Raw genomic sequence first — 15,803 nt, 5'->3', positions numbered from 1 at the left:
AGTGGCTTTTTTTCTGGGTTAAATCCCTGGTGCTGGACAGCCAGAAGTCACTATCCAAAGAGACTTACTTACTCTTTACTGGAATATAACAAACATGGACTAGAAAATGAGGCACCTACATTTCCTTCTTCATGAAAGAAAAATAACTGTTTCTGATATGATCCAGGTAACAATTTATGACACAAATTCCTTAACGTTTGAAGGGTTTCTAAGCTTTGTACTGGTTCATTGAGCCCCTTCTGCAATTCTTCTTTCACAAGATATATCTCATAAGCTGTGCAAGTGAGGATTAAGACATGAAATGTTTTTGAAACAAAACTCATTGCCCCTGTGGATAGAACAAAAATGCCCCAAACCAAGTGAACAAAAGCTGTATTCCAAAGAGTCCTTGCTGGAAAAAAAAAAAGCTGTCTCCTAAATTAAATAGACTATACAAAATAAAACTCATTAGAGAGGGAGTATTTGTGCCAGGTACTCTCAGATACAATTGCAGAGATATGATATGACTTGCAATATTGTGCAAAACGTGAGTCCTTGTTATGATGGGCACTACCATATATAACCAATTTCATCATCCTTATCATCATCTTCATCTTCATCGTCTTCATTAGCTGCTCTTACATGAACCTTCAGCTTCCCTTCTTTGTCTTTCTTTGCTGCTTCGGGTTCCTCTTCCAAATCATCCAACAATACAACAGATCCACCACTGCCAAAATCCCCTGAGGTTTCTTGCTCTTCTTCTGAAACAGGTGAGGAGGAAAGGTCATTCCCTCACAGGATACCACATCCCTTGTCCATTACTACCCTTGTCATCTAAGCCACTATCACTTGCAATGTTACTTTTAAAATTCATTGGTTTAGCTATTCATGAAACAACCTCTAAATTTAAATGTTCATCCAGAACTGGGATAAATATATATCAATTTACTGTGAAACATACTTTCATAAGGAGCTATGTACTGCCCTCCTCCTAGAGACTCGACTGCAGAGTCCCAGTTCCCATACACGCAGGCCAGAAAATCATTACTCATTTATAAATACTCTCATCCCATCACAGCTCTATAAACCAGGCTAAAAATATACCACAAAATGATTTTGACAGCATAAACCACACTCTGCAAAATGCAGCTATTGAGCCTAACATCTGTGGTGTGATTCTGGGCATCTCAGACATCCTAGGTTCCCTTTTCTGTTCCTGCTTGAAGAAGAAAGCTGCAGCCACCACCATTGCTGAAGCACTCTGAAGGAATGCAGCTGAGCTCTTGCTTGTCTAGGTGTAACAGTTAATTGGTGATTTCACATGTGTAAGTAATAGTGCCCTGTCAGCAATTTTATTGGGCTTAGTTATGAATTTATAACTGTACACATTTAGGCCTTCCTTTGTCTGGAAAGATATTATTCAAGTCCCAGTAAATGTCCATTCCAAACCAACATATTTAATAACCATGCACAGCAATCCCATAGCCTTATTTTTAATATCAATTACTACATTTTCCAGGCGGGTAGGACAAATATCAGTGTCTGCTCGACCCCCCCAGTCCAAAGGACCAGTATGTGTACACGGGCCCCATTTGTAGTGTGAGTAGGAAAGCACAGGAGCACTTTGAATACTGGCAGTCATGTTTTCCTGTTGTCACTTTTGTTATCTCACTCCATCGTACAGCAATGGCAGGGCTTACAACAGTGTTAATTCCTTTGTTGTCTGAGGCAAGCACCTCATTACTCACCACAACTGACTGTCCCTTGCTTTCTTGAGCCAGCTATCTCATTCCCGTACTTATCAACACACCAGCACTGCCCTGTGCTGCCATGGCACTGAGTTGCTTTGTAATAACCTTCTTCATTGCACCTTGGGATGAAAGCACCTGAATAAAATATAAGGCATAATCAGTCATGCAAGCCTCTGTAGGAGCAAGCAGGTATATAGAGTATTATGAACTTGTCACTTATTTACAAGAAGATCTCTACCATGCTGATAAGAAAAATACATGATATTATCTGGTGCCTAAAAGAGAGCAGAAATTATATATGATTAACTGTTTTCAGCTGCCCTGGTCATTACACAGTGCATAAATGTTTGTGCACATATAGCACATGCAGGGTGGTGGTACGAGAGATAGGTTCAGTCTGTCCCTGAATGATTAATATTCCCACAGAGCCCCTTTCAGATTTAACTCCTGGTTTTAAACTTTTCTTCCCTAATGGATTATTACCCTGACTTCATTAATTCTGCATTTCCCTTCCATTTGTGCTCCTTCAGTGTTTATCATATAAGTCTTTCCACAACATTGTAATTATCCCTGGAAGGTATCTGCCATCTGCTTGCTATTCATACTAATCTCAAGCACAACTTCTGACTTTCTGAGAGTTCCTATGTATAAAAGGAGAAGGAATGCATATGCTTTACAGAGAGGGACAACAGGATATGAAATCAGTAAGTCTTTGGATTCGAAGCCCGAGATTTGTCTCACAATAAAACAAATATAGTTCAGCCTTGTAGAGCGTGGTTCATTCTGGCTTCTGCAGAAAGGGAAGCTCTCAGGAGAAACCTGTTTTATTGTTCCCACCGTTTTTAGCAGATACAGCACATATACTTCAATATGAAAAGCCCTCTTGTCTGTCGAGATGAGTTAGCTTTATTCCCAGGAGAGGTCAGTACAGTCATTTTCCCTTCTTTGCCAATTGCTTCAATTTGAAACATGGCAGAACCCCACCCTTGCCCCCAAATTTCTTGTCCCAAATGATTCTTGAGAAAGTATTTTTCTCCTTTGTCAAATATAACAGTGATTCACTGGTATAACAGTAAGTTTTTTAACTAGTTCCATGTGTATAGCATCTCTTCAGACACTTTATGTGTCAAAGAGGCTATTTCTGCTACATTTCTCACAGGAAAAAAATGAATGAGGAGGTGCTGCCCAAATGTCATGAAATATCCTATATAAAAACCATAAAAGTAGAAGTCAGTCAATCTCATACACACACACACACACACAATCTATATAAAATGAATCCGTGAATTTCCAAACTCATCACACTACAGATCTCATCTAACGAACGCTTGAGTGCCACTAATGTAGGCCTGGAAGATGGGAACAGAAACTTTTGAACATCTGCAGGAATCTTTGAGTCTTACATCAGTTTTGGAGAGCACTTTATATCCATTATTGAGAGTATTTCCAGTAACTTCAAAGCATGAGCTTACAGCAGGTTTGCTCATAGGTACCACAGTTATGTTCATGTACAAACAGAAGCATTCTGACGATTGCCAAACACTCGCCACTATCGGCAAAAAAATGGATCTAATAACACGTGTCTGTATTTGCCTTTGCAGGTTTTTGTAAGTTAATGCTCACTGTTCAATCTTTTATTTCAATATCGATTATGGTTTCTTCTCATCTTTGTGCTCATGTTCTCAGTTAAGCACTCGAGGTGTTTATCACTATACACAACCTTAGAGAAGTGCTCAGGTGCTGATATCGAGCTGGGGCACATCAGCATGGCTGTGCCTGTGTCACTAGAGCTACCCTCTTACATCAGATGAGCATCTTGCTCCAGGGAAGAATCAAAGGGGGAACCTCAGTGGCATTGTAGGGCAAGCAGAGAATGGCCTCTGCATTTTAAACTGCCTCACGCTTTCTCTTTTCCTTGGGCAATGCAACCTTTCCCCTTCTTTGAAACAGGCCTTTTTTGCATAGTTGCACTGTGTTTCTTGTAAGGTATTAAAATGTTCCACGCTGCCTGTAAAAGCCATAGATTTAAAAATAAATGATGGCCCAGGCTCACTGCCAACATAACTGTGTGTGGAAAGGATTCACACTTTGGGTCACAGCGAAGAGTAGAAGGCACTTTTCCTTCTGCATCGCAAATTTGTGCCAATTTGTATGTAAAACTGAAGCTTTCAGTATTTAGCTACGCATACTAATGTCACAGTATTTGCCAGCCATTAGAGGGAAGATTACAGCATGTCCTCTCCAATGTGTCAGATGCAGGTGATAATCTGGTGAGGATACAGAGTCACTGGGAGTAAGTGTTGTATAGTGTGAAGATTTGTCCTGTAAATCCTACACAAATCAGACCCTGTCTTCATTAGAAATAAGCTCTGGGTACAAGCTCTGCTATTCTGGAGCACAGCATCCAGACAACCCATTTAGTGGGAATATTCACCCCATAATTTGATTTGGCACCAGAGAACATACGCAGGCTTTGGAAGGAGAAAGGAGTTTTGTCCTCCAGAGGTTCTTGCACAGGCAGTACTTCCCCACAAGCATGGAGAGGAGCGCTGGGCTGGTGGACCAGTTCCACTCTTAAGCACTGCAAAACGTTAGTCACTCCCCACTGAACTGCCTCAGGGTACTGAATCCTACTTTCCCCATCTCTCTGTTCCCTGGAGTGTTTAATTCCATGCAAACTTGAACAGCGCTGCTGCGTCTACATACTCTTTATGGGCCAGACCTACAGCTCTTACTTTTTCTGCATCATTTCCTCATCTGTATAATACTCCCCTTCCCCATAGAATATGGGGAGAATAATTATACACTAAAGATAGTGAGGTACACAGGTAAAAGCCTGCCAGAACTAAGTGCTAGCCAGCACACAGCCCCTTGTATTCGCTATTCTATTAGCTGAATTCACAGGGCTGATACAGAAGAAAATAGTGATGGGAGCAGAAATTCATTATCTTAGTGAGGTGGGAGAAGCATTATCAGGCTGCGCAGTTGTATGCTCTAAAAGTACACTCTGCAGTTAATTGTACTCTAGATAAATCTGGTAGGAAAAGATGAATAGTGCTGTTTACTTTTTAATTCAGTCCCTTGGGATGCTAGACTTTATTTGAAAGCCTCCAGATTAAACATATCTAATGGCAACAGCTTTGAAGAACTTTGGTGCAACTGTCCTGTGTTTTGGAAAGTATAGAGAGAACAAAATATCAAAAGTTGTCATTTGTTATCAACGGATACAAGTTAACAGAAATCTTCTTCCTGTGCACTGCCCAGACTGTTAATCCTGAGCTCTGCATGCCAGGAAAGAGAATAGTTAGAGGCTAGTTTTTCTGGATATATTTCTCTCTCTTTTCAATCTTCCTTGTTGCTACAAGCACGTTTTGAGTCACGTGTATGTTTTGTTTTCTATTTGTATGATTTCTCAGTCACTGAAGAGAAAAGACAATGTTTTCCGCTGCATAAATAGCTATGAGATCAGATTAAAATCTCACAGACAGTGCATTATGCAGCCAGACTTTCAGGGTAGGTGAAGCAAAGAGTTCCTCTCTATATTATAATTTTCTAGCTTGTGGAACAACCTTATGCCTGACACTTCTTGATTTGTTGAGCTTAACCACCTTCATCCTTCATCTTTTTTAATACAGTTAACAAGAAGTTACTTGTGGTAAGGGACCATTCTTACTGCTTTTACTTTGTCATTTTACTCCTGCTATTGTGATCAGATACCAGTGACGTGCTACAACCGCCTGAATGTTCTACTACCTGCAATATAGCCATCATTCTTCCTCACACACCAGAACAAACCACTTATGTTTCAGCCTAGATGACATTTATTGCATATAGCAAGTAACAGCAAAGCATTAAATAAATACGAGTTTGCCAAAGCTATCTGTTAAGAACTGGGCTTCTTTTTATTCTTTTAGGTGGCTTTGAAAATGATGACACCCATGAGACAGAGAACACTGTGACTTCCTCTGCACAACATCCACTTAACCATGAATGCAAAATATTTACTGAATGGAACACACATACAACTGAGCAAGCAATCCTCCCTTCTCTCCCACAGCTATGAACAGCAGGAGCTGTAACTCTGAAGCATCTTAATCTTTAGGTGAACTTGCTATGAAAGGACGATGGAACTAAACCATCGTCCCTGTAGCCTTTGGGAGTGCTTATTATTACCTTAAACCAATGAATCCAGGTTGGGATTGTTCATAAGGTACCACAGGGTTTGCTAAAGATGAGCTTTCAGAGTAACCAAAGCAGCAGACTGCAATCTGAGCAGCACTGCAGCAGAGCTGATATGCATGCTCCATGCTGCGGTGAGTGACGTAAGACCCTGACATGGGTCCTCAACGATGGGCTTGACAGCCTGGGTCTGAGGTAAGCAAGGCTCTCCAAGGGTGAAATTCAGTGCTTTTTGGAGGCAGAAACATGGATCTGTACTGGCAGCCTCATGTGATTTGAGTACAAAAATGCACAAGGACAGAAGTTTCAGTAAGACACCACCACATAAATGCTAGGCTACATAACACTGTGATTTCAGGGTATGGAGTCAGCTACCTTAAATTCACTTACTTCAACAACCTGGGGTTTTAAGCAATTAAATGGGAAAATGCCGTGTGGGGATTTAACCTAATTTTAGATATCCATCAGAGCAGTGCAAGTTAGGAATCAATTCAGGCTCCCAACGGTCAACAGAGAGAGGGGAGGCCATTATCACATCCTGCAGCATGAAGCATCCTGCAGGGCTGCCTAAAATGAGATGATGTAAATTCCTGTTTTCATATACATAGGATATGCTGAAATATTTTTAAGGGTGATTGGGCAAAACTGAACCCCAAGGAATGCATGCATTGCATCAGAGCTGGAAGAAAACGTGAACCCACTGCCTGTGCACTGTGGCATATTCAGTTACCTTTCCAACATGGGGGGCTTGAGTACCAAGCAGCCCCTGTACTTAGACCTCTGAGGTGATGAAGGCAGTATTAAGCTCTATGCAGACTAGGTTTGCATTTCTGGAAAGCTGTAAATTAGTTCTGAACCCATTGCCATGCTGGCACCTGTTCTGTATGTCGCTATCTCAGTATTTGTTTAATATCATAGTGTCAGACCTATACTCCATGGTGCATATTCCTGACTCAAAACATTAGCCTCTAATTGAAAAACCATTACTGCATATAAAGTTACAATAATCATAGATGCTTTAATTAGTTGAGTAAATGAATAGGAAGTAATAGAACTTACCCAACAGACTCTTTCCTCTACTTAGCTTTTGAATTCTATTCATTTCATTCTGGCAAGGAAGACCTAAAATATAATGTATAAGAATCAGTTTCCAGATGGTACAAGGTAGGCTCTGCAACGACTGGCTTCACTACTGACAGGGAATGTAGACTGCTGCACACCTGGGAACGAAAGCAGCCCATATGCTGGCACTGCACTGCAAAACAAATCTATGTCATTAGCTCCACTAATTAAAAAAGAAAAAGAAGGCAACACACTGTAGTTGACAATAGTGTTTGGGGCCATTTTCACCGTGAAACCCATTTTTCCTCCAAACTAATATACTGTCAGCTCTCTAATTTATGATTTGCTAATGATTTCTGCATTAATATAAAAGTTCTTGAGCTTTTTATCAGCAATAGGCCTTATTACTAGACTGTGGGCACTGGTGCTTACTACTTCTTTGTCTGAATGATCAAGGGATATTAATATCATTCATCTGTGACATTAAACATTGTTCCACACTGCCCTTTCACACCACTGCTGGAGAAAACAGCTTTTTAATGCAACTGACTGCTAATTACCAAACTATCTCCATCAGCAGGTCAATCCAACCTGAAACACAGGGAGACCCAAATAACTTTGTTCTGTCAACTGCACAACTCACCGCCCGGCTTCTGGAAGCAGTAGCACCACTCGTTGTTGGAAAGCTTTCCATCTTTGAAGGAGTCACAGGAGTTGAAGAGAGGCTTGACACATGGCTCGTACTTATCCAGATAAATGGCACTGATCTCCGAGGGATCCAGCAGCAGATCATAGTTCATGTCAAGTTTGTTGAACATCCAGCCTAAGGAATCCTTGCAGATTGGAAGTATGCTGGTGTCAAACCCTGTAGGAAGACAGGCACATATCCCCAGCTGAACCCTGGCATGCTCATTGCACAGGAATCGGTGCTAAGCTGAAGCCTTGATAATATATTTTTGGCTGGACTCTGAACATTGACCTGACTTACCCAAAGCAGAACAAAAGTCTAAGAGTGAACTGACTGACTGTGTAGAATTTAAAACCCAAGCACAGCTACAGCCCAGAGCACCCCTCACACACTTTTCAGGAGCTGTGGGGTGCGAGGGCTGAGATCCACAACTGATCACTGCAATTCAAAGTTATTTCTACTCAAAAAATCACACGTTTCTTTCCAGTCCTCTTTCCAAGTGGGTTGGCCTTGCTCCAAGAAGCTGAAATGTGATGAGAAAAGGCTTTGTCCCCTATATTTTCAAACTAGACTACAGTCTGGATATGATTTAAATCCTGTTTCCCAGACCTATTTCTAGTTCCCTGACCAAGTTCTTTCCTGCTGTGCTCTCACCTTCCGCCTCTCATCCCAGTTTTTCACTCTTCCAAGCCATGTCTCCTGTGATGGATAATAGAATGCTTTGATCTGGGTTGTGAGCTGTCTGGGGAAGGGCAGGGGGAGAGAAGGGGCAAAGCATCTCTTTTGCTTGCACCACTCTGCAGAATGGCACCGCTTCAGCTGACCATGCTCTTGTATACCATGCCAGCACTATCCCTTCTTACAGCCGCCTGGACTGTGCAGCAATACAGGATTCTGCTCTTCCAGTGCTTTGGAAACCATCATCATCATTCATTTTAACAGCCCAGATCCTTAAAAGACCGCACCAGCAGCAGTTATCACAGAAAGACCAAGCTATGCATACAGACAGCCACAATGTATGTGAGATACATGTGCCAGTATCCTGCAGTCTCCACAAAACCAGTGGCACTGTCTTCTTTCATAAACATTATAAATCTATACTGCCACTGCATTTTTCAATGCTTGGTACAAACATGGACTAATTTGCAAGTTATCTATGATGCAAGAAAGTAAATTTGTAATGCAGAGCTAATAAATAAGGATAATGGTTTCACCAAGGACTTGGAAACATGTATACACTGGCTGGGCATTTAGAGGGACAGAGGCACCTGAACCATGCACCCTCGGCCCCCTGCGCTCATGTTGCTCCAGCTGCCTGTGCACTATTCATTCTGCTATGGGCCACGAGGAGAAGCCTGATAGGCTTCTTCCTTTTGCTGCATCTTTCATTGAAAGAGGTCAAGCTTAGCCTTATTTGCTGTACGTGTCAAGTCCCATTTCAGGGTGCTTCTTTGTTTAAGTGAAATGTAAGATGTTGCTGGAATCGTGCTGGCAGTTTGTCCAAGCTCTGCAGCCTACCTGCTATTTTAAGTATTAATCCAAAGGAGGGCAGTGCTTTATGCTGGAAGCAGTGCTTTTTGTCTGCAGCTGAAGGTTGTCAGTGGCATGGAGGAACAATCAGAAGGGTTAACTAATGGGAAGGTTTATGTGACTCATAACACATGTGGCTCTAAGAAAGGAAGAAGGTAACACCATTTCCTTGGGGCTAGAGGCAGCTCAGGCAGAAAAGAGAGAAGTCATGCTGAACATTTCATCACATTTTTGTGCTGTTATCTCCTCTAACATTATCTAATTGAGTTTGAGCACAGTGAAAAAGAAAAAGGCTGTGTGAATAGATGTAGAGAGGAAGCCTGCTTGCCTTGCTGAAGCAATTAGGACTATTGACTTCAATTATGTCATTCATCTGAAGAACGCAAGCAGGATTTGGTCACTGTGCAATCTTTTGTTGAGTGAGAGATTTAATCCTTGACTTTGCCTTTACAAAGCAGTGAGAAGCAGGGCACGCAGTCCTGCCTTGTGAGGGTGTATGCTATGCCTGATTCCCCACCAAGGGGTAGGTTATAAGTAGTAATCAAACAGGCAGGTGTGGATCATTCAATTGCATGGTGGAGCTGGGATCAGTACATGCTCCAGCTATCCCAGTTTAACAGCTTCCAGGGGAAAAACAGCTGCGTTCCACCAGCTGCTCTTTTCCTGCACAGATCCCCTGTCCAGTGATGGTCTTTCTGCCCTGTTGTGGCATTTACTGCTTCTAAGCTGAATAACTACAAGGTCTGTTGTACAACCAGTTGAGTATATATGTGTTGCTCAGCCCTGTCTCTAAAGGTCACATCCTAACAAGGATCAATGCAGGAAGGAGGAGATCCTGGCATGAACTTCCCCCAACAGTGTATGTGGATTGTTTCTGAGTCTTGTTTTCTTCCCGTCTGGGAAGTCTTTATCTGTGTGTACAACATGCATTCAGGACATACCACCAGCATGCCCTCTGCAATGATCTGCCTGAGCAGATCACAAGTTAGTGAGTGATGTGACTATGAAGCTGTTTGTGACATAGCAGCAGGGCTTGGACACAAGATACAGTCATGAAAGGTCACTTACAAAGTCAGTTAATTACATTAGTTGAGGAGTTTCTGATTGCAATTTCTTATAAACAAGGGAGCTTTCACTGGTGTGACCAGAGTTCCAGATTAGGTTTATTAAGAGGCTGAATTATTAAGCAGTGCTGGATTATTAGACAGTGTGGTCTGGAAGTCTTTAAATATTACAGTGGTAGGTGTTATGGAAAGCTTTTAGCTAGATGGTTATAACAGTGAAAAAGTTAATTCTTTAATTGTCCCTTAATGTGTGGTTGAAGGAGAGGAGTAGTATCTATCTTGACTTCCTATTGTCTCCTGGCAAAAGCTACTGCCTGTAAATCACCTCGTGCAACATTGCATCTACAGCACAAGACCAGCAATCCTGGGTGCTCTTGGCAGCCAGCAACAGGAATGAAAGCAAAGTGTGCCCTGGTGTGCAACGCAGGCTCTGACTTACTGAGTAACCAGGGCAGCTGATGGAAAATGGTTCTTGGAGCTCACTTACCTTCACCAGGAGGTCACTGCTTCCATCAACCCAGTGAGGCCAAGTGACTTTGAATGAATTAACTCCTGTCTAGAGTCTTTTGAGATACTTGCCTATAAATAGGATGCAATATGCTGAATGAAATACACCACATGCTGCACTGTATATGAATTAAGTCTGGCCTTCTAGCACAACAGACCTGGGATAACAGTCACCTCAGTGAGAACTTTTCTGCATCTCTCTGTGCATCAGCTCAGTGCTGCAGTGCCTATGGGGAGAAGCAGGAGAGTGGTGCAGGCTCCACATCTCTCCTGCTTTTGGCTCCTTGGCAGAGGCTGCCAACACAGATGCCAATTAATGTCAGTTGTGGTGGTGGTTGCTCTTGTTTGGACACCTGCTCATAAGGACCTGGACTGACACCATCATGTTCCTCATCCTGACTGACAGCTGTTCAGCATCCTAACGACTTTCATCCACTGCAGATCTGGAAGGAAACGAAGCCAGCGACCTACATGTAAGTCTCATATGCCGTTAACACATAAAATGCTCCACCTCCTCTAAATTAAAATGGAATTAAACTAAAAAGAGTCTTTAAGTGGAAATCCTAATTAAAAATAAACACATCTTCCAGCACATAAAATTATTTTCCCCCTTCAAGAGCTGACTTACATGAGCCAGCTTTATTTTATTGAAGTGTATTACAGTTAAATTAACAGGGGAATAATTAACCTAATTTCCCCCATCGCTTAAAATAAAAGAAGGAGGAGAAGAAATGTTCCCCAGAAAAAAATCCTTTATATTGTGTAGATCTCTAGTAAAAGAAAAGCAACTCCCACTCCAACCAAAGAGACTATCTAGATACAATACGGGAATGTTAGGAATTATCAACAGGCTCAGAAGCAATTAGAATCTGATCTTACTCCCTAATTAGTTTTATTATTTCCTTATGTCAAAGCACGTCCCTGAGTTGCTTCTATTATTTACTGAAGAGGTTTCAATTGTACAAAGCCTGCAGAAGACAAAGTTCCTGGCCTATGGTGCTTTGCTGGGATCTGGGACATAGCTCATTGAATGAAGGTCTGAGATTTCAAACACAGTGACTTGCCCTCATCCTTTTCCTTTCAGAAGAGTAAAAAAGAAGAAAAGAGTGCACTTTTAAATTCACCTGGGGGTGAACTTAATACACTCAAAAAGCTTATTTACACTCACAGTAACATCTTGAAAATTTAATGTAGCATAAAGAAATCTCTGCTGGAACACCTTCTCTAGACAGCTGATGTGTCCAAGGCATCATAGTCATCGCATCCCACCATCTGTTCCTTTTACTGCCACAGGGGCACATCCAAAATGGATTATTTTGAGGATGTACATGCCTTTTAAGACTCTACAGGCATAACCAAACCAGTTCAGTTTAATGAAGTGATCAGCCTGGTGAGGAGAGCAACACATGCAGAGCCATAAAAAAAGGGCAATGTGTACATCAGAGCTTATTTCCAGAGCTGTGTGTGTCCTTTTTGCCAGAATTCACATAAATTCTTTTTTTCAGCTTGGCTTTATGAACTTTACTTTGAAGTCTGAGCCCTGTTTAAGACGTCTTTCATTGTTACAAATGTTTGAAGTTAGAGGAAGCCAAATACTGCTGTCCTTTCTCTATGAGTATTTTCAGTGCTACCAGAGAGAATCGGAGCTGCAGAATTTGGCGCATGCAGAGTAATTCATGCGTACTGTTGCAAACTCTTAAAAAGAAAACCATGCCCAAGTTTTGTGGCATTCAAAAATGATTTAACCATCTTAACTCTCAAAGTTTCATTCTTTTTTTATTTTTTAACTGACAGATAAGAAAATGTGCCAAACTAAGTCAACAGTCTAAAAATGAACATTGTTGAGATCAAGTGTTTAAGAGCATCAAGGCAGCCTTTCATATAAAAGCTGCCAGGAATCAAACTAAACTAAAAAAGAGATAACAGTTCCTCTGTGAATCAGAGCAAACACTGCAGAATTACCAGGAATGTTTTTCTCACTGAAATTGCTTCAGCAAAAAAACCCTCAGACCCAACACCTTTAGGAATTGAATTTGGGCTTTGGCCTTTGGTAAGGTCCTCATGAGCATCTCACAGGTCATCTGCATGAAAAACACTTTCTTTTGACAACCTGATAAAATGAAATTTCATGTGGTTCTGGGCCTGAAGGACAAAGTTTTAAGTCTCTGCTGTTTTCTGTCATGAGGTCGGAATTCACATCTTGAAGCTGTACATCCAGTTGAATTTTTGCACTATGGTTTAGCTACCTCTGCACAATAATATCCCTTTTTGAAGTACTGTTTAAGAAATAAATAGGACATACAGTTTTATAGATACTGACTTTGTTGTAAATACTATGGAAAAAAAGGGACATATGAAAAAGATCTATTTACACAGAACATGGCTTGTTTCACCACATAGTTTTAAGATACCATTACTTGGCATTAATGAGGTTTGACTACAGTTTTGAGCAATGTAGCCTGTCTCTTTAGGAAGAGGCAATCTTAGAAGTAGCACAAAAGAAGAGTGGCTGTCTAGACATGGATCAAGAGTAAATGCCCGTCCTGATGTGCTGAGCCTGATCTCCTGCACCTTTAGCCTCTCCAGTCTCATGCTACAGGGAAACCAGGCACTGGGGTCAAAAAAGCTGTAAAAGTGAGCAATTGGCTAAACCCTTTAAATTCTGTGTTTGTGGACCGTGGCTTTAGTCAGCTTGTACCAGAGAATCAGGGCAGAGAGATGAAGGGGAATCACACACCTAGGTAAAACTTGCGCATCCTACTTTGTAAGCCAAGGGCCCACGTGTTTCAGGACATGCTATTAAAAAGGATTAACGAATCCTTACGGAAAACAAAGTCACATCTGCTCTCTGATGAACACGACCTCTTTTGTTGTTGTTAGCTGAATCTTTCTGAATCCTTCCCTCCCTGGTGGGTAAATGACATCAAAATCAGTCATGTTGGCTTAACCCACAGAGAGTAAATGTCCTCTAAAATGTTCATTTTCTTCCTTCTTAAAAAACCCCAAAACAACGAAACCCAAAACATCAAAGGAAGCAAAGATGGTGTTATTAAATACCGGGGACACAATAGATTCTACCTTTCCACACTGGTTAACTATTCCATCTCCACGGCTCTGATGTGGACGTTTTTATTATTCTTTCTCTTATATAAATGGCTAGCAGGAAATTGCAAAATAAACTCAAAGTGAGTCTTTTCCAACATTAGCATCATACTCCCTCTGCTTGTATGGCACATTTTTGGCTCAGGCGACTGACATTGGGTCAGAAAATGCTTGCCCATAAACTGGGGAGGTAAGCATATGCCACTGCCTGTCCCCAAGAAGTGATTTGGAGGCAGCCACGCTGACGTGGAGGGTCATGGAGTTTAACTGTACAGACACGAACTAGTTAACCTCAGGGCTTAAGAAAAGTCCCTGAGCAGGTTTATTTACTAGCACAGCTGTGACCTCCATGGCCTTCAGACACAGTTATCTGCCTGATTAACTTGTAAAGGTCTCTTTGTCTCAAACTGCCAGTTTTTAGAGCAGTTTGGGCCAGAAAGAGTACAGATTGACTGCATCTCAGTTAGAAAAGGATACAGCTATTTATCCGCAGGATCAGGTCTCCTGCGTACCTGCTCACCGCTGGCACCTGCTTGACATGACATTGTGGCACTAACAGCTGTGCTCAGCTCAGTGCTCTCTCAGGCTGGGGAGCTGCCTACAACACTCAATGTTCAAATGGAAAGGTGTTTTCTTACTGCCTTGTGCCGTCTCCGAGCTCGTGGGTTTGATGACACGATTTGCATCCTCATGGAGAGCACCAAACCAGTCTTTTAGTCGGGAAGCGAGATTCCTCAGTTCTTTGTCTGTGCAAGCTAGAAAAAGAATAAAGCACCAGGCTGAGTCAAGAGCAACAGCAAAAACCCCTTTCTTCAGATAGGCTATTAGAAAAATATTGTTTGTGGTTGTAAAGTTCTTCTCATTAAGAGCTCTGAAGTAAAAGAGAAGGTTAGGGAAAAGATGAAAGTTAAAAAGAAGTTGAAAGTCATTATGCATAAGTTGTACTCAAGTGCTTCCTTGGTAGCTGACATGATTTGTGATGGAAGAAGCGACACGGAGAGCTACCTGCGGGTTCTCAATTAGAGCCATGTGACTATTTAACTTAAATGTTTTCACCTTTTAGGATTTCAGAGAAAAATATCAGTCAAACAGATGGGGAGGAAGGACAAACTTGCCTGGGCACACTAGAACAAGATGCTAGGGATAATTTATAACCACATTTGGCTTAGTAGAAGGCTATTATCACAGTCGTAGAAAACACATCTACTTATTTATATACATGAAGAAGAAAACTGTTGTGTTGCTCTAGTTCTACTGCAAATGAGACTTTGCCACCTCTGAAGGCTGTCGATTCCATTTTGTTAGCTAGGTGAAACATTTTTCTTATACATTCTTACTGAGAAATATCTAATTTTCCCAGAAATTTCTGCCAAGACAATAATGTCCAAAGCAAATAGTTTTAAGGAAGAAAAACTGAATTAGTCACCAGTTTCTGCCAGAAAAAATATCCTTACTTCTGTATCATATTTACTGCTTAAAATTCACATGCTCTTTTTTGCTCTGCACTCGTTCTACATTTTAAATGACATTTCTTGGAATACAAGAGCAAGATTTTATGCTGTAGGGGCAGACATCCTTCACAGGGCAAGCCACAATACGTCTTCTCCAATTCACTGTACATTGTAGTATTCCTCCATTCACCTTATTAAGGACAATTGAGTCTCGCAGCTTGTCTTCCCCAGCCAAACCCACTGCTCCAGTCAATGACTGCAATGCATCCACTGATATCTTACAGCTGCGGTGTTTGTTCTCACAGGGGTTTTTTGAGAGGGGCAGAAATAACTCTGAAGTTGAAAATAGGACATTAGAGCTGTTTCTAAGTGGACAGGTTTTTAGCATTTGGTGGGGGGAAAGATTTTCCCATTTTTCTGTAATGCTGAGTTCGATAGATTTTCCTACTGAAGATAAAAATATGAAGATCCCATTGAGTCCATGTAGGGA

General features: G+C 41.4%; 1 protein-coding gene across 1 annotated transcript in view; it reads right to left on the bottom strand.

Moving 5' to 3' along the window:
* Positions 1-259: 259 nt before the first annotated feature.
* The window catches only part of SPOCK1 (sparc/osteonectin, cwcv and kazal-like domains proteoglycan (testican) 1), a gene marked incomplete at its 5' end in the record, with an annotated part of 58,476 nt that continues 42,932 nt past the window's right edge, over positions 260-15,803 (bottom strand). Inside the window, 5 exons of the mRNA XM_010009399.1 lie at positions 260-740; positions 1,728-1,865; positions 6,969-7,031; positions 7,615-7,836; positions 14,501-14,617. Coding sequence (XP_010007701.1) covers positions 550-740; positions 1,728-1,865; positions 6,969-7,031; positions 7,615-7,836; positions 14,501-14,617 — 731 coding nt within the window. The remainder of the gene's footprint in view (positions 741-1,727; positions 1,866-6,968; positions 7,032-7,614; positions 7,837-14,500; positions 14,618-15,803) is intronic.

This window comes from Nestor notabilis, unplaced genomic scaffold, assembly GCF_000696875.1.
Source record: "Nestor notabilis isolate BGI_N333 unplaced genomic scaffold, ASM69687v1 scaffold3422, whole genome shotgun sequence".
Classification (NCBI taxonomy): domain Eukaryota; kingdom Metazoa; phylum Chordata; class Aves; order Psittaciformes; family Psittacidae; genus Nestor; species Nestor notabilis.
This window is presented reverse-complemented; position numbering and strand designations above follow the sequence as displayed.